At 43.7% G+C, this 20,763-nt stretch overlaps 1 protein-coding gene and 1 pseudogene across 1 annotated transcript in view; both read right to left on the bottom strand.

Moving 5' to 3' along the window:
• OBSCN (obscurin, cytoskeletal calmodulin and titin-interacting RhoGEF) overlaps positions 1–20,763 on the bottom strand; it is a 289,411-nt gene that overhangs the window by 109,656 nt on the left and 158,992 nt on the right. Inside the window, exons 55-65 of the mRNA XM_067470395.1 lie at positions 18,985–19,251; positions 15,037–15,312; positions 12,147–12,413; positions 10,218–10,490; positions 8,559–8,831; positions 6,290–6,577; positions 4,343–4,615; positions 2,895–4,247; positions 2,037–2,315; positions 897–969; positions 246–370 (exon numbers count right to left, since the gene is read on the bottom strand). Coding sequence (XP_067326496.1) covers positions 246–370; positions 897–969; positions 2,037–2,315; positions 2,895–4,247; positions 4,343–4,615; positions 6,290–6,577; positions 8,559–8,831; positions 10,218–10,490; positions 12,147–12,413; positions 15,037–15,312; positions 18,985–19,251 — 3,747 coding nt within the window. The remainder of the gene's footprint in view (positions 1–245; positions 371–896; positions 970–2,036; positions 2,316–2,894; positions 4,248–4,342; positions 4,616–6,289; positions 6,578–8,558; positions 8,832–10,217; positions 10,491–12,146; positions 12,414–15,036; positions 15,313–18,984; positions 19,252–20,763) is intronic.
• LOC137097281 (PEST proteolytic signal-containing nuclear protein-like) lies at positions 6,920–7,719 on the bottom strand (annotated as a pseudogene).

A 20,763-nucleotide genomic window follows, 5' to 3' on the forward strand; every position in this document is an offset into this window, starting at 1 on the left:
CGCTCTCATGGTCTATCACTGAACTAAATAACTCCTCGCCCCCAAAAATGATGAGCTATGAATATAAGCACTCTAATGATATGACGAGCTATGAATATAAGCACCAACTACTTCTCTCTCACAAGTTAGAAAAAGTCTGCCTTTAGAAACAGGTTGTCGTGATTTGGAAAATTAAGGACATCTTATCAATAATCCAACCACTATACAAACATATGGGTAAGACTGGTATGGAAGTTTTCTGTTACCTTTAACCTTCAGGTGGAATTTGGCAAAGCGAGCTCCAGGAGCTACATGAATGTCATGAAGTTCGTCCAGGATTTGAGGCAACTGTTCCTCTTCCGTCATGGATTCTACTCCTTCTTGTTCACGACTGGCTCAGGAAGGGAGAGAAAAAGACACTTTTGAGATACAACCCCCAGGCTTTGCTAGTAAACAGGTATGAAACACATGCACACAAGTTGATCATTCCTTGTATAGAATTTGAGAATCTATAATTGTCCCTATGGATGGTTGACATAGTGCCATCTTTGTAAACTGATGGTTTAACATACCAAACCTCGTTTTCGGCACAAAATTATCAAAAACATTGTGTAAAATTAGTCTATGTGTATAAGGCATATATGAAACACAAATGATTGTCATGTTTACACTTGGATTCAACCTTCAAGATATCTCATTATTTATGTTTAGGCAAAAAGAGGTGTTCCAATTTTTTTTAAAAAAAAAACAACCAAAAACCCTGAAATTCAATGTACCTCTGGCCCCATGCATTTTGGATAAAGAATACTTAAGTTGTATATCTTGACTGAGAGGTCTAAGAATGTACCCCAATGGTAGTTTCTCCTAAACCATGTTAACGTAATGTAGAAATTTTTCAGAATGTAGTGATTGCTTACCTGGAGAGGTACCCTTTGGCACTGTAATAGGATGAGGTCTCTGTTGCAGCTGTATCATAATCTGTGCTGGTTACTAAAGAATAGAAAAGAAAGGGGGAAATGCATGATTTTGGTGATATGTTGATTCCAGCTGTATGGAAAGTTCTGCAATCTCCATTGCTTGTTTGTTCTTCACACATTTCAGAATGGCTTTATCAAAAGGAATTGTGTGTTGGGATTAATGCAGCTGCTTGAAGAACAGAATGAGAAACAATGTAACTTGAGCTGGGAAACTGGTTGGGAGAAATTCTCCCAACAGATATATAATAAGTTGTAGGAAAATAATAATAAAACTTTATTTATAACCCACCCTACCCCCCCTACCCCCACGGAGATATCATGGCAATGAACGATTGCCATCTTTTGTTGGAAACCAAATGCAGTTATATATTAAAGCTATATGCCAGGCACGGGCAAACTTTGTCCCTCCAGATATTTTGGACTTCAGGAATCCAATTGTGGGAGTTGAAGTCCAAAACACCTGCTCATACCTGCAATATGCAGTTGTATAACCACATTTACCAAGTGATATTCATCCAGTGTTTACACGCTTTTTCTCCAAAACTTGCACTCTGAACTCATTGTGAACTTGTTGAACCCTCCAAACCATTAGCATCCTGTTCATTTACAGTGAGTCCTCCACATATACGGGGGCAAAGGGCACAGGAGCCCTGTGAAAATTAAAAATTGCAAATTTGAAAAAAAAAAACAACCTTCTCCAGGTTCTCCTGATTAATTATATGGCCAACCTCTTAAGAATCTCTTGGTCAGTGGTTCTCAACCTGGTCCCCAGATGTTTTGGCCCACAACTCCCAGAAATCCCAGTCAGTTTATCAGCTGTTAGGATTTCTGGAAGTTGAAGGCCAACCCATCTTGGGACCCACAGGTTGAGAACCAGTGCTCTAGGTCTTCCAGTGTGGCTCTGGAGAACCTAGAAATCCTAGAGAACATTTTAATCAAATCCTTGAATCATCAAATCTGCAAAAAGTGAACCCACAAATGTGGTGGACTGTTTGTACTCCTATCTAACATGTCATATTGTTTGAGATGCCATTCTCTCTTCTGCATTGTCCTCTGCCCGGTCCCTGTGGCAAAACTCACAGTCCACTCGTAGCTCAGCTTTTGTCGAAGAGACTCCCATGCTGTTTTCGGCCAGGCACCGGTAGACGCCCATGTCAAGCGGGACGACCGCTGTGATGATCAGCTGGTGACAGCCTTCTTGATCCTCGTTGATCATGTAGTGGTCATCCTCTTCAATGACTCTCCCGTCCTTGAACCATCGGACAGTGGGGATTGGTTTGCCAATAACAACACAGTCAAAACTGACTGGATAGCCATCTTGCACCTCTTGGTTTTGAAGTTCAGTTATGAAGACAGGAGCTGGAATGATTGCAATGATGATTAATCATTCTCATCTCATCTCACAGTGAAGAATCATAGCAAATAAGATGACCTCGAACTTTTATCCTAGCCTGGACCCATAGAGACAGTTGTTCAATCCTGAACCCAATCCTGAAACAGTGCTGACACTTTCCCCTCTCCATAGCATGACTTTTGACTTATCTAGGGGTCATATCAAAACCTATAACTTTGGACCCAAAAACCACCCCCAACTTAAACATTAAGTTGACTTATGCATGAATATATATGATGTTACACAGAAAATTGTCATCTATAGTCCAATGATTTTCCAGCCCTGTCATTAAGTAAAACTGGGAAACCACACCAAATAACATTGCTTTCACCTTTATGGAGATCATGTGTGGAATATAAACATAACAGGTTCTAATCCCATTTGTCCTTAAGCCATTATACAAAATGGCAGGTGAGGATGTTAACATTTTGATGGCATTCTGAGAACCCAGTTATGCATTTTAGAAAACTCGTCGGCCATCTTCAAAGTCCCTAACATCTGAGAGTCACCTTCCAAGTAAAAAAAACTTTGACTTTTCCACTTACCAGTATCAGATGTTAGCAAAGGAGGTGGTGGCCGTTTCACCAGGCTCTTGAGTTGACCTGGCGCAGGTGGAGTGGCTTTCCCAATACGCAGCTCTATCTTCTTGGGGCCCTGATCCAAAATGTCAATCTCAACAGGGATGCCCATAGCGGCGAACATCTCCCTAAACCGGTTTGCAGCTGTTTTGGCCTCAAACATAATTTCAAACTTGATGTAGATGTATCTTTCATCTTCACGGTAGGTTTGGTGGTCAACCACCTCTATCTCTCCTTCGTCAGCACTGACAAAGAGTTCCTCCTCCACGTCTGAGATCTCAGTGGAGATTTTGGATTTGAACAGCTTATGAAGCCTTCTCCCTGCTTTGCGGAAGGCATCATCCAACTCACTGCCGGAGGAGCTCTCTGTCTCACTCTCAGGAAGCTTTTTGGCAGGTTTGTGCTTGCGTACAGGCACTTGGGGAGGGGGCTTCACTGTCACCTTGGCACTGTGGGAGACGCTGCCAAACTTGTTGGACACTTCACACGTGTATTTGCCCATATCGTCCATTTCCAAGCCAGTGATAATCAGGGAAAAGGTCCCATCACTGTAAATGTCAATGTGGTAATGGCGCCCATCAAAGATTTCATTGCCATCTTTCAGCCAGCGGACTTTCATATCAGTCTTGCTTTGGGCCACACATTCAAAGTGTAGGTTACCCCCTGGTTCACCAAAGAAGTCTTTGAAGGTCTCCACAAACACTGGACATTCTTGCTGCTTGATCTCCTTCCTCACTTTATACCCTTTGAAAGCAGCTTGGATCTTCACAGCTGCCTGAGCCATGGAAGGATCATCCAGATCTCCTTCCATCACTTCTGGTTCGGTTGGCTTAGCCAGAGGAGCTGCCTCAGTGCCAGTCTTCTCCCACTGTTTATAGATTTTCTCAGTGGAAACGGTCTGGACTTTAGTGGTGACACTAACACCGGGTGTGCCCGCCTTTTTGAGATACGTGATCAGGGAAGGTGTGCCAGATCTGGACTCATCATCTGAACTGGTGAGAGAGAAATCGGCTTCTCCTGCTTTGGCTGATTCATCGCATGTGGAATACTCTTCAGAGTAGTACTGTCCCATCTCAGCTTCCTCCTTCTTCCGTTTCTGAAGTTTGTCATCTTCTTCTGGCAGTTCGCTGATTGAGTCCAAGGTTGGTTCCCGACTCATTCGACGCTTCTTGGCCAGAGCTTCCCAGAGAAGGTGAAGGTCACCCTCTTGAGCAGCTTCAGGTGGTAAGCTGGGCTGTGTCTGCTCATCTTCTGCTTCTCCCAAAGCTGCAGGTTTTGGTGTTTCCTCGGTGACTGCTTTCAGCATCGACACTGTGGAGACTAAGATGAAATTAAAGTTTTGTTATTCCATCAAAGGACTGCCAAAGAGAAAATACCAAAGCAGTAAAAATATTGAGAAATAACCACTCACATACCTTCTGTGGAAAGACTGGCAGATGTTTTGACATCTGGAGATGCCATGCAGGTATAGGACCCTTGATCATCAGGCTTGAAATTATGAATGATGAGAATTTGTTTTCTGCCCTCCGAGATGATTTCGTATCTCCCTCCTGGCTGGACCGGTTCTTTTCCCTTGAACCAAGTTACATCTTGGGCTTCGCTGGATAATTCGCACTCCAGGCGAGTCTTCTCCCCTTCCACGGCAGACTTGTCCACCAACGGCCGAGTGACGGAAATTGCCTCTGGAACTGGATGCATCAAGAAGAATGGATTTATTCCACACTATTACGGTTTTGCACTTCAGCAAACAAGGCAATATCAAAGAAGGCCATCCAACAAAAACCTAGCAACTTGTTTTCAGAGTTAGGTTTTTGCCTTGCTAGGAATGTGGGTTGTCATTATGAGAGAAGAAATAAGGAATGTAGCAAAACTGAGAGTTTCTGCTTTCATGGAAGACAGTAATAAAGAACATTATGGCACAGAAAGGCTGATATTATCCTAGTCTGAGCTTTCATGGGACACATATCTGACTTTTTCAGCCTGACCAAGATCTAGCAAATGTCTCTTTAAAATCAGAATGCGGAAAGAGACGCAAATAACAAAATATGACTACATAATTGTGATGAGTTCAAAGCCAGCCCGGGTCAGAGTGAGCTCCCAGCCATTAATAGTCTAGCTTGATGTTGACCTATGCAGCCTACAAGATAGTTGCCTCTGTCAAGTAGGAAATGTAGGTACCGCTTTATACCATGAGGCTAATTTAACTAATTTATGACTCCATAAAAACTTCCAGCAGTGTGCAGAAGAATGAGGAAGTACTCCATCAAAGGACTCAGTGTCACAAATGGTCGGTGAAGTGGCAGCTCCACCTGTGGCCGGAATCGAGCATACCCTCATGAAGCCGGAAAAGCTAGAATGTTATATTGACTCTGTGTCTATCTATATATGTTGTATATCTAACTGGAATTGCATGTTTGCCATGTATATGTGAATTGTAATCCACCCTGAGTCCCCTGTTGAGTGAGAAGGGCAGGATATAAATACTATAAATAAATAAAATAATAAATAAAAAAATATTGTATAAAGAAGTCATCACAACTCCACCAATCTCATCTGTGAAGAAGCAGACTTTAGCGGCAGCATGTCAGTATTTCAACACACCATGCCAAGATGATACATAATTGTTTTTGTTAGGAGAAACACAACTTATGACGTAGCATCAAACACAACAAGGCACACTAGAAGCTGTGAGAAAGTTCATTTTGATGTGGCCCATGATTATATTTCTTTAAATATTTGGGAGGATATCATATTGAGAAGGGAATCACTGTGCTTTCTACAGCTTCAGAGACTAAGATGTGGAGCAACAGATTCAAACTACAGGAAAAGGGATTCCACAAAAACATTAGGAAGAACTTCCTGGAGGTCAGAGCTGTTTGACAGTGGAATCCAGTACTGACTTGTTTTCTCGTAGAACCTCTTTCTCTGAAGGCTTTCAACAGAACCTGGATGGGCACCTGTTGGGAGGACTTGGATTCATAGAATTGGAAGAGACCTCATGGGCCATCCAGTCCAACCCCATTCTGCCAAGAAGCAGGAAAATCGCACTCAAAGCCCCCCTGACAGATGGCCATCCAGCCTCTGTTTAAAAGCCTCCAAAGAAGGAGCCTCCATTGATTATATATACTTGTATGGCAAAACCAGGTTGTGCTGGATCACCCTTGGACTCTCTTCCAATTCCATGAAATTGTAGCCTTGCTCATCCATAGATTGTTGGATACAGCTTCTTATAAACTCAGCTCATGGCCAGAAATTGCTTAGAACTAGGCAGGTCTTTCTCCAGGAGGGTAATGCACACATCATGCAAAATATCAGACTATAGCGCAAGTCTAAGGACCGAGCGGGATGCCTCTAATTCTCACCTAGCTGCACACTTTGAGGCAAATGCACTGGCTTGCCAGCACCCCCTTTGCTCACAGCGGAAATGCGGAATCTGTAGGTCTGTCCCGCTGTGAGACCGTCCGCCACAAACTCTGTGCTGGGGATGACTCCGGTGTGGCATGGCTGCCAGTCACTGCCTGGGCTTTTCCTTTCAACCTGGTAGCCGAGGATGTCACTGCCCCCATTGTTGAGCGGCTTGAACCAGGACAAGGTGACCGAATGACTGGTCTTACTTAAGATCTCCGGCTCCTCAGGAGGGTCAGGGAAGGCTGAGGGCACAACATAATTCCAGGGATGTATAAGGTGAGTGCGCAAGGGATCATAACTCAAGTAACATATTGAAAATCATCATGAAGTAGAGGAAAAACTGGATGCCATTTCACAAGCGTATCTGTACAATGCCACTTTAACCATCCTGCTTCCAACCTATGGGATTCAGGAAGGTGTCGTTTGCTGAAGTAATATTCTACTCCAAGGAAGTCTAGTGCTGTAGTTCAAGGGAACAGAGCAGATATCTTTAGCAGGGAATGTGTGTGCCCCTCCCCAAACTACAAATTACCTCTACCTTTAAACACATTTTTGTGCACCCAAAATAGCCTTAGACCACTCTAAAAAAGGAAACTGTTCCTTTAATATCATACCCTCCTGTTTCCCCAACACCCTAGATCTTAGTACAGAACTAATCCTCTTGTTCATGGACATTTCCAAGGTGGGGTTTCATGTTCCTTTCCCATAGCTTCTGGCTGTCTGAAAATCCATGCTTTCCTTTGTTGAAAGATTTTGGTCCTGCTGAAGTTGGAGTACCCCTTCCAATGTTCTTCATATGCATTTTAGCTTCTGGGGGTATCTCTTCAGGTTCACTATCATCATCTTCATTGAAGATTTCTGCTACAGAAAGTGGTTTTGCAGCTAGGTTGGGAGTAGGCTCTTTAGGTTTATTTGCTCCAAGTTTGATGGATATTGCATGTGGTTTTTTTGCAACCTGTGTGCCAATTTGCAAATCCAACCTTGGACATTTTGGCTGGAGCTGGCTTTGTTGAGAAGTCTTCAGCTTCTTCCTCAGCTGCCTACTTCTCCACGCTGCGACTGGAGCTTTCTCCTCCATTACTGGAAGAAACAGTCATGGTTTTAGGTTGTTGTAGGTTTTCCGGGCTATATGGCCATGTTCTAGAGGCATTTTTGTTTCGCCTGCATATGGATGTTTGCCATAGATCCACGTGAAATGTCAGGAGAAAATGCCTCTAGAACATGGCCATATAGCCCGGAAAACCTACAACAACCCAGTGATTCTGGCCATGAAAGCCTTCAACAATACAGTCTTGGTTTTCACAGGTTTTTCTGCCTCTTCTTCAGGTCCTTCGTCAAGCCACGGTCGTTTCAGCTTCATCTCGCCTGCCTTGCTGTCCGCCATCTTCCCTCCTTCTAGATATCCCCAAGGATTGAGAGCAGCAGTTAAAGTGGCACCAAACTGCTCTGACTGTTCAGTGTGGATTCACCCCTTATAGCATTCGCATTCCTTTGAGGACTGTGGACTAGATGGTCACTTTGAATTGTATTCCTTTCACAGCAATGGTTCAATGCTGGACTCATAGGATCCCTCTATGTACTGCGTTCCATCAACTGCCCATTTCACCACCAACTTTTGGCTCATTTAAAGATGTGTTTGATCAGCTCCAAGGACAAGCATGATCAGCCCCAACTCCACAGTCTGCTATTTGTCTAGAGTCCACCCAAGACACTCACAAATGCCCAACCTTTTACCATCGGGGCCCTGACATTTCTTGCTTGAGTTCCTTTCCAAATCAATACCATTGCTGTTAAGTCAGACAAAATCATGATGCAATCCTTCTTTTAAAAACCAACAACCTTTTCCACTTGAATCTAATTCTGGATTTGTTAGGATGTTAAGCCAAAACAGACTCTAATTTTCAAATGGATTTGCTGGAACCAGAACAAATCTTTGAAAATTGATGCAATGCTTGGGCCACCCAATAGATCTGCATTAGGCTGTTGAGGCAGATCATCTGGACTCCAAGCATTAAAACTGGCATTTACAGCAGTCCTGTATATCATGCAAGTTATACTGGAGTTGATGAAAGAAATAAACATCTTTGATCTAAAATTCCACAGAATATGCCAAGCAAAGAAAGAGGGGCATGATACAGAAACAGCTATATCATGACCTACCAATACTGTTGTACACAGCTAAGACAGAATCATCAAGAACTTGGTTTTTTCCCCACCACCTACCTATGATGGATAACTTGGCAGATGCAATGGCGTCCCTCGCAGCAAAGGTCACTTCCCCAGAATGATGTGGTTGAGCTTTCTTGAGTATGAGTGTATACGTATTTCCTTCTGCCTGGATCCCCCAGGTTTCATCTGGTTGGATATCCACGTCATTAATGTACCAAGCAACCTCATGGACTGGCACTGCTTCACTTAAAACACAAGTGAAGACCGCTTGGTCCCCAGCGGTGACTGTGGAGTCTGTCAACGGCTGCAAGAATTCAAGACGCCATCCTGAAATTTAGGCAAAGAAAGAAGGAAGAAAAGGTTAAGTGGAACCTTGGAGCTGTTGAAAGGAAAGTTGAATGGCTGTGAAGACACCAAAGGATGCCAAACTAACTTGGTATCCACTTGAGTTTGGTTCTGGAATGGATACCAAAATCCATAGGTGCACAAGTCCTATTATACTGGCCAAAACATATGTTGGTGTCTTAAATGTTAGATCTGTTCCTGGATATATTTGACCTGCTGATTCCAAAAATTTCACCACTTTCCCACTATCTAGTATTTGAGATACAGAACATATGCCATCTATTAGTCACTACCTAATTACCCATAGAAAACAGAATGACTATATCTAAGAAACAAGAGCTGTTGGGGTCTATCAATGTGATTATCTGAATCAGTGCCCCAAATAGTCCCAGGAACAGGCCTAAAAATGAAAACACCAAGATTTTCTTTTGCTGGGCTGTGTTAAACACAATAAAATAGTAAGCAACTCAAATGAGTGCCAGAGAGAGCCTGAGGATCTGTGAAATGGTAGGAGGCTACATCCGTGTAGTGTTCAGCATACAGCATAATCAAGGTTTACTTTCTGGATACATATTGAGTCTCCTTCGAGAGAGATAAAGCAGGGTAATAATAATAATAATAATAATAATAATAATAATAATAATAATTTTAAAGCTATTGATACAGAACCCATGAATATAGAGGGCCACCTATATATTAGGCAATATTCAAGGATTGTACAACTATATTGCAGTGGTTTGAAATGACATAATGAATTCTCAAAGCACATGCCACATACTAAATTACACAAAAGATGTCTGACTTGGTCCGCAAATTGATAAACATTAAAGAGACTGCAAAAAATGAGAAAGCTCAGGTAGGCATTATTGCATTGGATATATATAAAGCCTTTGACTCAGTGGGTTGGACAGTGCTGAAATCACTAATTCAAAAATATGGCTTTGGAGAGGGTTTCCAACATATTAATAGACAAATATACTCAGAAAGCAGGGCTAAAGTCATAATTAATTATTTGGGTACTGAACCTTTTAGTATTAAGCAAGGAATAAAGCAGGGTTACCCTCTTTTCTCGGTACTATTTATATTAGTTATGGAATTATTAGACTCTGCAAACAGATAAGATAAGGAGATACAGGGAATGGGAGTGGACAATAAAATCAAAATCAGCTTATTTGCGGATGATACACTTTTGACAGTCAGGAATCCAGGTGGGGCACTAGATCAAAAGGCACTTTCTAACTATCTTCAAGATGTTATTTAGATAGATATCAACATCCATAATCTGCCAGAAAACCCTAACATGAAAGGCACTTTCTAACAAAGTGTGCATATATATTCTAGGAAGCCTTCTGTCTATGTTGTCATTACCTTTCACAGTCAGGAAGGCTGACGTCACCACATCGCTGGCTTGGAAAGTCACCCTGCAGCTGTCTTGCAGAGTGAGGTTCTTCAAGAGAAGGAGATGGCGGAGCCCATTTTCAAAATAAACCATCTCGATGTTCTCAGAGGTTTTGGCTGGTTCGTCATCAATCAGCCAATTGTAGTTGTAGCATTCTGGTTTGGAAAGGTAGCATTCAAACAGAGCTTCACCGCCTTCCATGGCATCGACATTCTCCAGGCCTTGGATGATGGTGTTCTTGGCTGTTCAAAGACAAAAATGGTTTTGAAAGATATTAATCCTTGTGTTCATTCCAATTAGGCACTGCATTAGCCAGGACCAGAAGAACTTGGACTGATCGCAAAGAACAGTTGGACATAATTCTTTAGGTGATAGGTCTCACCTTGTTCTAGAAATGCAATGCAACCCCTTATCCATAGTTTGACTTGAGTATCTGTTCCCAAAGATTTTCCCTTCTCGGAGTGCTTGTGGGCCCAGATTTACTGACCAGTGTAGACTTGCCCAAAGTCCTCCAGTGAGGGGACCTAGGGCTTACGCTTTTCACCAAAGTATAATAAAATATAGGGATTGCTGTTACCCACAGTTTTGAAATGTATCACTTGCAGTTATATGGGTCAAGCTATTAACTCATAAGTCAATATGGCTCAATATTGACAAAGAGCTCTGAAATGATGCGGCCTTTTCACTTGATTCCCCCTGACCAATGATATTGCCTCTTCTATTTTGAATGCTGCTGTAACATTCATATAAAGGTGACAGGGAGTTAGGAGTCATTCACAACTATAGCTAAACCCTTATTTTAGAACAGTTTTTGCAGTGACAAGACAATGCTAAATTTACACAATTTCTGCAGCTTCAAATAACTTGTCAACTACACAAAGCTATCAGGGACTGACAAATAAGCTGAATGTTGTCCAAGTCGCCTTGGAGCAAGAAAGGTCATTCAATGTCAAGATGAATGCAGATCCATTTTCCTTTTTTGCTTAACATGAAATGTTTTGAACAAGCCTAATTCCTCTCTTGAATTGCTGAAAGGATCAGTCAGGAAGGCTATGAAAACATTCTTAGGAACAATATGAAGGCTTCTGAAGAAAATCCTATCATGTCTCCAAACAACCAATGCAGATAATGAAAATTGTGCAATAACAGAGGTTGTGTGTTATTACAAATGCATTCATGTATATAATAGTGTTCTTTCCATGCTCATTTTATTGATAAACAATAATTGTGGTCTTTCCACAGGCAGAGAACAGCCAAAAGTTAAAATCATACAGCTACACAACTGTAAAAACAACATAAACCCAAACAACAATCACATAACGATAGCAGCCAAAATCTACTAAAACAATACCAAGTTCCCATTTAGAAAGTATATAGAAAGTCAAAAGTATTATTCAGTATTAAGGGTGTTTCAGAGGCTTTGGATACATTCTCTTATTTATCCTTACAACAGCCCTGTAAGGTAGGCCATGTTACAGTTCCCATATTACAGGTAGGAAGGCTGATGCTCAGGTAGACTTGTCTAAGGTCTTTCAACTGAACCCATGCTTGAGATGAAAGTTAGGGGTAATTCATTGGTCAGCTGACTTTCCAAGGAAAGACATTACATTGGAATATGACATTGTCCAAGAATGGAAGGAACTTTTGCATGAACCAAGGGGACATGTTTAGGTAAAATTGATCAAGGGGCATCATCTCAAAAGGTTCAGAAAGACCTTCTCTGCTACAGGTAACAGCTGAAGGAGAAGTTTAGATTAAATGGTAGATTCAATAGCTAGGAATTGAAATATAGATTGGAAAAATATGGCAGCCACAAAAAAAGAAACAATCTGCTGGGCCAGGTCAGGAGCTCTCTTTTATTCACACGAGAGTCTTCTTTCCACCACAGAAGATCTCACCTTGGACATCGAGCATGGCCACCACTTTGGTGCCTCCGGCTTCACAAGAATAGATGCCAGTGTCCGTGGGAAGAGCTGGCTGGATTTTAAGCCTGGCCACATTCCAGTCCTGCTCAATGGTTATCCGCCGGCCATCGGCATGGACCTCCTGGTCGTTCTTCATCCACTTGGCCTCCACCGGCCGGGAGTACTGGCAGATGAATTCAGCCGTGCCATCCTCGTCGACAGTAAGGTCCTTCATGGGGCTGACCACCTCAATGGTTGGATCTGTCAACCGACACGTCAGGGAGGGGACAGGTATTAGTGCAGCCTTTGTGGGGAGTCTGCGGGCACTTTTTCAGTGCCTGCCAGTGTGAGTGAGTTGCACGAAAGCTGATGAGAAACACGATTTAGTTGGTGGAGTTTAGTGTTTGCATGTGTCAGCAGCGGGGCTTGTGGAAGCAAGGAGGTTAGACATTAAGGTAGCTGTTGTGGTCGAGGTCAATACGTAATGTGGACTGGTCAGGGATGGAAATAATGTGAAAGTGGCAGTAATGCAACAAAATTGTCCAGAGTGGCAAACAAAGTTAACTAAAATTGTGAGGAGCTTAAGATCCAGATCACAAGAAGACTGGTTGTATTCTAGGGTGTATCTACACCAGGTATGAGCAAACTGCCATGATTTCCTAGCATTGAATGATGGCAGTTAAAGTGGTGTTAAACTGCATTAATTCTATGGTGTAGATCAGGCATGAGCAAACTTTAGCCCTCCAAAATATGGTGTAGATCAGGCATGGGCAAACTTTAGCCTTTCAAAATATGGTGTAGATCAGGCATGGGCAAACTTCAACCCTCCAGGTGTTTTGGACTTCAACTCCCACTTCAATTCCTAACTTCAGTTGTGAGAGTTGAAGTCCAAAACACCTCGAGGGCTGAAGTTTGCCCATCCTGATCTACACCATAGAATTAATGCAGTTTAACACCATTTTAACTTCCATCATTCAATGCCAGGAAATCATGGCAATTGTATTTTATAAGATCTTTAGTTTCTCTGCCCAAGATGCTGGTGCCTCTCAGATGCAACATGACTCTCAGATGTCATGTTGCACTCATTCTCTAGTATAGATGAATCCTATTACTCCGGAGATCCACTTAGCCATGGCTACTCACTGGTAACCTTGGGCAAACTGCTCTTTATCAGCCTCAGAGAAAGGCAAAGGCAAACTTCCTCTGAATCAATCTTGCTCAGCAAATCTGTGATAAGGAGTGGTTTAAAGAGGTGGGCATATTAAGCCTGGAGAAGACTGAGAAGAGACATGATGGCCATCTACAAATATGTGTGAGGAAGTCATAGAGAGGAGGGAGCAAGCTTGTATTCTGCTGCCCTGAAGACTAGGATGCAATAGAGCAATGGCTTCAAACTATAGGAAAGGAGATTCCACCTGAACATTAGGAAGAACTTCCTGACTGTGAGAACTGTTCAGCAGTGGAACTCTCTGCCCCAGAGTGTAGTGAAGGCTCCTTCTTTGGAGGCTTTTAAGCAGAGGCTGGATAGCCATCTATCAGGGGTGCTTTGAATGGGATTTTCCTGCTTCTTGGGAGAATGGGGTTGGACTGAATGGCCGATGAGGTCTCTTCTAACTCTAGGATTCTAGAGTGGCCATAAAGCAGAAGTGACTTGAAGGCCCACAACTTCAACAACCCAAGCTGATCCATCAGGGTCAAACCAAGTACAGTTGGCCAGTGAATGGATGGGAACACAGACAAGGCCAATGTAAGTTCAATTGATTCAGTTCTGTTCTACTTAGGACCAGACTTCGAATCTTGAAGTCTGTGTTTCATTCACACCAGTAGCTACCAATCTTTGGTCCTCCAGGTGTTTGGGACTTCAACTTCCAAACATCCCAGCCTAATTACCAGCTGCTAGGAATTGTGGGAGCTGAAGTCCAAAATATCTGGAGGACCCAAGGTTGGGAACCACTGATTTACACAGCTGTTTCATTCTTCTTTGGTCCCATAAATGGTTGTGCACAATGCCTCTTCCAAATAGAATCACAGAGTTGGAAGAAGACACCTCATAAGACATCCAGACCAACCCCCTGCTAGGAAGCAAGAAAATCACATTTGAAGCACCTCGAACAATGGCCATCCAGCCTCTGTTCCAAAGCCTCCAAAGAAGGAGCCTCCACCACAGAGAGTTCCACCAGTGAACAGCTCTCACAGTTAGGAAGTTCTTTCTAAAGTTCAGATGGAACCTCCTTTCCTGTAGTTTGAAGCCATTGTGCCGCGTCCTAGTCTCCAGGGCAGCAAAAAACAAGTTTGCTCCCTCCTCCCTAGGACTTCCCCTCACATATTTAAACATGGCCCTCATCATGTCTCCTCTCAGCCTTCTCTTCTGCAGGCTCAACATGCTCAGCTCTTGAAGCCGCTCCTCATAGGGCTTGTTTTCCAGACCCTTGATCATTTTAGTCGCGCTCGTCTGGACACATTCCAACTTAGAGTCAACATCTCCCTTCAATTGTGGGAGATGTACATTGTCATGATTTATTGGCCAAGTATTGGCCAAGTGTGTGATGGAGGCTCCTTCTTTGGAAGCTTTTAAACAGAGGCTGGATGGCCATCTGTCAAGGGTGATTTGAATGCAATATTCCTGCTTCTTGGCAGGGGGTTGGACTGGATGGCCCATGAGGTCTCTTCCAACTCTTTGATTCTAGGATTCTATTGGAAGAAATGGGGCACTATTAAACCACTTTTGTCTCTTTTAGGGGAAAAAAGATAAATACAGGATTGTGCTTGTTAATGCATGCCTTCCGGTGGCCATTTTGCAGAACCGTGTTAAAGGGCAGCTGAAGCCAGAAGCATATGCAGCAGTGTGGTTTGTGGATGGAAAGTTGGCATTGCATTCCAATACCTTTGATTAATAATTTAGCGGAGGATTTGAGGGGGCCGGCTCGGAAGGTCACAATTCCAGAATCATTAGGCCCCAGATCCTTCAGTGTCAACGTGTGGATTTTTCCATCTTGGACAGAGATTTCGTTCAGGGGGCTGCTCTGGAGGGGAGAACCGTCCAGCCACCATTGTGCGCTTTGCACGCTGGGGCGCGAGAGCACGCAGGTCAAGGTGGCCGATTCCCCCGCAAAGACGTCTGTGTTCTTTAAACCAGAAACTATCTGCAATTCCTCTTCTTCTGCGTAACAGAGCGGGAGAACGCACACCGAGGGAGAACAAAGGTGTAAGATCCTTTTACAACACTGACAGCATCTCCCATTTGAGCCTCTTTTGAGGGTTTGCAAAATTGATATCCAAACATATGCAGAAATATATTTCGCACCCACATAGACGCATTGCTTTGATTATTATTGGAACAGATTTAAATCATTATGGAATTATAATGGTTTGACACTTGCCTTCCAAACCTACTGGTAATGTTGATATTATATAAGAGGCTTTGGGAAGTATCTGTGGTAACCGATGTGCATGGAAAAGTGAAAACTCTTTGGAAGTTTGGCTGAGGATAAGATCTTGCAAAATTCAATTTGGTCACACATTAACATCTATCTATCCACATAATAAAAGTGAAAATACTTGTGCGCCAGCTGCGCCCGTACCTTGGGAAGTCTGACTTGGCTACGGTGGTCCGCACTCTGGTTACATCCCGTATAGACTACTGCAACGCACTCTACATGGGGTTGCCTTTGAAGACGGCCCGGAAGCTTCAAATGGTCCAGCGTGTGGCAGCCAGGTTGCTAACAGGAGCTGGGCTCAGGGAGCATACAACTCCCCTGTTGAATCAGCTCCACTGGCTGCCAGTCTGCTACCGGGCTCAATTCAAAGTGCTGGCTTTAGCCTATAAAGCCCTAAATGGTTCTGGCCCAGTCTATCTATCTGAACGCATCTCTCCCTACGAACCCCCCAGGAACCTAAGATCGTCAGGAGAGGCCCTGCTCTCGATCCCACCTGCTTCACAGGCACGTCTGGTGGGGACGAGAGACAGGGCCTTCTCTGTGGTGGCTCCCCGGCTGTTGAACTCCCTCCCCAGGGATATTAGATCAGCCCCCTCCCTCCTGACTTTCCAAAAAAGAGTAAAAACTTGGCTCTTCGAGCAAGCATTCGGAACCCCGGAGTAAACAGACAAACTAGAGTTGGAAATTGACCCAGGAACGGTTAAGACAATGTAAATGGATGAAGATTTGAACAGAGGACATAGTTTCTTTTTAAATTGTTATTATGCAGTGTCGTTTATGTTTAATTGCACTGAATGTTTTTGCTTTATCAATGTATGTATTTTGTTTCGGCATCGAACTGTGCCGACTGTGTATACCGCCCTGAGTCGCCTTCGGGCTGAAATGGGTGGGATAGAAATAATGTAAATAATAAATAAATAAATAAATATGTGTATGTGGCTGGGGTGTCCACTTACACAGACAAGTTCCTGCCTCCACGAACAGCTATAGCTCCCACTAGTCAAGAGACACCAATGGCCCTCCCTCCAATGACATTGCAGGCTATAGTGAGTACCGTGAACATGTCCAAGAACCCCACCAATGTCTTCCACATACGCAATACTGCCCACCACCCAAGTGAAGTATTTCATATGGAGACAATTTCATCCTAGATTTTATGTGTTTCCTCCATCACAGACATCCCAGTGTTTCTAACTCTCTCCGTTGGTGTGGAATTTGCATGACCCCACCACCCACTTCCTCTCCCATCACCCTTTCCTATTCTTTTCTATGGCACACAGCAAACAGAGGAATTGATCAGCAACTGAACATACTAGAGAGAGGTTTGGGGAGAATTCACCATAATTTATAGGAGTTGTAGGTACTGGGATGTATAGTTCACCTGCAGTCAATGAGCACTCTGAACTCCCCCAGTGATGGACCTGGAAATAATTTGGTACACAGAACACCCATGACCAGAACAAAAATACTAGAGGTCTTTGGGGAAAATTCACCTTGATTTGGTGAAGTTGTCGTTCACCTGCATCCAAAGAGCACTGTGAACCCAAACGCTGATGGATCTGGACCAAACTAGGCGCACATACCTGATATGCTGAAATTTGATTACTGGAAGGGTTTGGGGGGGGGGGGGCTGACCTTCCCTTCTGTGAGTTGTAGTTCACCCACAACCAGAGAAACTGTGACCTCCACCAATGATGGACCTGGACCAAATTCAGCACACAGAACCCCCATGACCAATTCAACCTACTGGAGGGGTTTGAGGGACTGACTCACTATAGTGAGAGTTGTAGTTTACCCTACAGACAGAGAGCACACTGAACTCCACCAATGATGCATCTAGAGCAAACTTTCCCAACATAACAAACTTTAAGGACTGATGGGAGTTTTTTGGGGTTGACCTGGCGTGATGTGAGTTGTAGTTCACCCACAACCTTATGCATTTTATACAGTTAAAAATTTGACTTTCAAATAATCCAGGCAATGTTGTGTACCCAAGCTGAATAATGAAATAAGCCCAAAATAAGGAAAATTCAACTCAACTGGACTCCAGTGGTAGTTGATAACATTCATGTCAGTTGGCGAAGGCTTTCATGGCTGGAATCACTGGGTTCTTGTAGGTTTTTCGAGCTATACAGCCATGTTCTAGAAGCATTCTCTCCTTACATTTTGCCTGCATCTATGGCAAGCATCCTCTGAGATGGATGCTATAGACCTCACAACCTCTGAGGATGCCATAGATGCAGGCGAAACATCAGGGGAAAATGCTTCTAAAACATGGCCATATAGCCCAAAAAACCTACAAGACTCCCATGACCAAAAGAAAATACTGGGAGGATCTGGTGGACACTAATCTTAAATTTTTGGAGTTGTAGTTCACCTACATCCAGAGAGCACTGTGGACTCAAACAATGATGGATCTGGACAAAACTTGGCGCCAAAACTCAATATGCCGAAATGTAAACACTGGTGGAGTTTGAGGAAAATAGACCTTAACATTTGGGAGTTGTAGTTGCTAGGATTTATAGTTCACCTACAATGAAATAACATTCTGAACCCCACCAACGATAGAATTGGACCAAAATTCCCACACAGAACCCTTATGAACACAGAAAATACTGATGGTCTTTGGCGACCACTCTGACACCCCCTCACGACCCCCACAGGGGTCCTGACCCCAGGTTGAGAAACACTGATCTAATGTGATAAAAATTAGTTTTTTTCCAGATTAAGCACTACAAGAAATGCCCTCATATCTCCTCATATTGCCCCCAAAATAATAAAATAAAATAAAATTTTATTTATATCCGGTCCCATCTCCCTTTGGGACTCAGGGTGACAATGCCCTGAGTCCCCAACAACACTCAGAGACTGGGGAATTCCAGACAGGAATCATTCAGGGCCAACTAATCACCTCCCAACAAAGGATTCTCCCAGACAGGAAGCCGCCAAACCTTAAGGGTGCAAAGCTATTCAATGCTAATCAAGGTGATCCATTGCAGCATTCACTTGTTTGTTTACATCTTTGTCAACAGACAAGAGTTCTTTCTCCCACCCTGGGTACTCCACACTTGCCTAGTTTCCAACAGACCTCCCAACCTCTGAGGATGCCTGCCATAGATGCAGGCAAAACATCAGGAGAGAATGCTTCTGGAACATGGCCATACAGCCCAGAAAATTCACAGCAACCCAATATTGATGGATACATTCATTGAGAGTCATCGTGTGCCGAGACATCAAGTAATGAGAAACAAAACGTGACTTGTGTGAGGTACTTGTAAGAGTTTAAACGACACTGTGTTGCCACACAGTTGTAAAGTGATAACCTGATGTACTGGTACATGTTTTAGATGCATGTTTTTCTTTGGAAGTAGCCAAATAAAGTATGGCCAACGCACCTTGTACATAGACGGAGCAGGTGGACTGCTCGTCTCCAGTGCTGCATGTGTAGGACCCACAATCCTCAGGCTCCAAATCATGAATGATCAGCTCAACAGTGGTGCCTTTCTGGCGCATCTCATGCTTGGCACCGGGTTGAAGGACTACAGCTCCTTTCCTCCATTCAATGGGAGCGTCGGGCCTGGAAGTCTCACAGTGCAAGGTGGCCTTTCCCCCGGCTTCAGATTCCACGTTCTGCAACGCTTTGGTAAAGAGCACTGGCACAACTACAAGGAAGAAAAAGGTCGTCACAGGAAAAAGGAATGGAAGGAAGGGTTGCACCCATGGATTGTTACAGTTCCATGGGGGTTAGCTATGGCCATAAACTATCCCGAGTCACTGTGATGGGCATCTGGTTGCTTGTGCTTTTCACCTTAAGAACAAACAAGCATCCCGAGCTCTGAGGATTACCTGGGAAGGAATCTCACTGGAGCATTGAGGGCACCCAAATACCTGGGAGTCATTCTGGACCGTGCTCTGACCTACAAGAAGCGCTGCCTGAACATTAAGCAAAAAGTGAGTACTAGAAACAATATCATATGAAAGCTGGCTGGCACAACCTGGGGATCACAACCAGACACAGTGAAGACATCTGCCCTTGCGCTATGCTACTCTGCTGCTGAGTACAATAACAACAGCTCCATCTGCACTGGGACATCATTTTCATCTCAAGAACAGACAAGCATCCTGAGCTCTGAGGATCACCTGGGAAGGAATCCCACTAGAACATTGCAGACCCAAATACCTGGGAGTCACTCTAGACTGTGCTCTGACCTACAAGAAGCACTGTCTGAACATCAAGCAAAAAGTGGGTGCTAGAAACAATATCATACAAAAGCTGACTGGCACAACCTGGGGATCACAACCAGACACAGTGAAGACATCCGCCCTTTCGCTATGCTAGTCTGCTGCTGAGTACGCATGCCCAGTGTGGAACACATCTCACCACGCTAAAACAGTGGATGTGGCTCTTAATGAGACATGTCACATTATCACGGGGTGTCTGTGCCCTACACCACTGGAGAAATGACACTGTTTAGCCGGTATTGCACCACCTGACATCAGACGGGAAGTAGCAGCCAATAGTGAAAGGATGAAGGCAGTGACATCTCCAGCTCATCCCTTGTTTGGGTATCAGCCAGCATGTCAACGACTCAAATCAAGAAATAGTTTTCTTAGATCTACAGAGACACTCGCTGGAACACCTCAGCAAGCGAGAGTCCAAAAGTGGCAGGCTCAAACCCAGAACCTCAACCAATGGCTGATACACAATGAGAGACTCCCCCCTGGGCACACAGAAGACTGGGCGACTTGGAAGGCACTGAACAGACTGCGCTCTGGCACCACGAGATGCAGAGCCAACCTCAAGAAATGGGGCTACAAAGTGGAATCCACAACATGCGTGTGTGGAGAAGAGAAAACCACTGACCACCAGCTGCAATGCAACCTGAGCCCAGCCACATGCACCATGGAGGACCTTCTTGCGGCAACACCAGAGGTACTCCAAGGGGCCAGATACTGGTCAAAGGACATTTAATCAGCTACCAAGTTTGCAAAATTTGTGTTTTGTTTTTTTTTAATTTGTCTGTTTGTTTTGTTCTGTTAGAAATGTAATACAATGTCCTGGTTGTGGATGACACGATAAATAAATACTGCTAATCAGTTGAAACATTCACACCTAGGTCCAACAGACAAGAGTTCTTTGTCCCACCCTGGTCTTTCCACAGATATATAAACCC

The sequence above is a fragment of the Anolis sagrei genome, chromosome 6, assembly GCF_037176765.1.
Source record: "Anolis sagrei isolate rAnoSag1 chromosome 6, rAnoSag1.mat, whole genome shotgun sequence".
Taxonomy (NCBI): Eukaryota; Metazoa; Chordata; class Lepidosauria; order Squamata; family Dactyloidae; genus Anolis; species Anolis sagrei.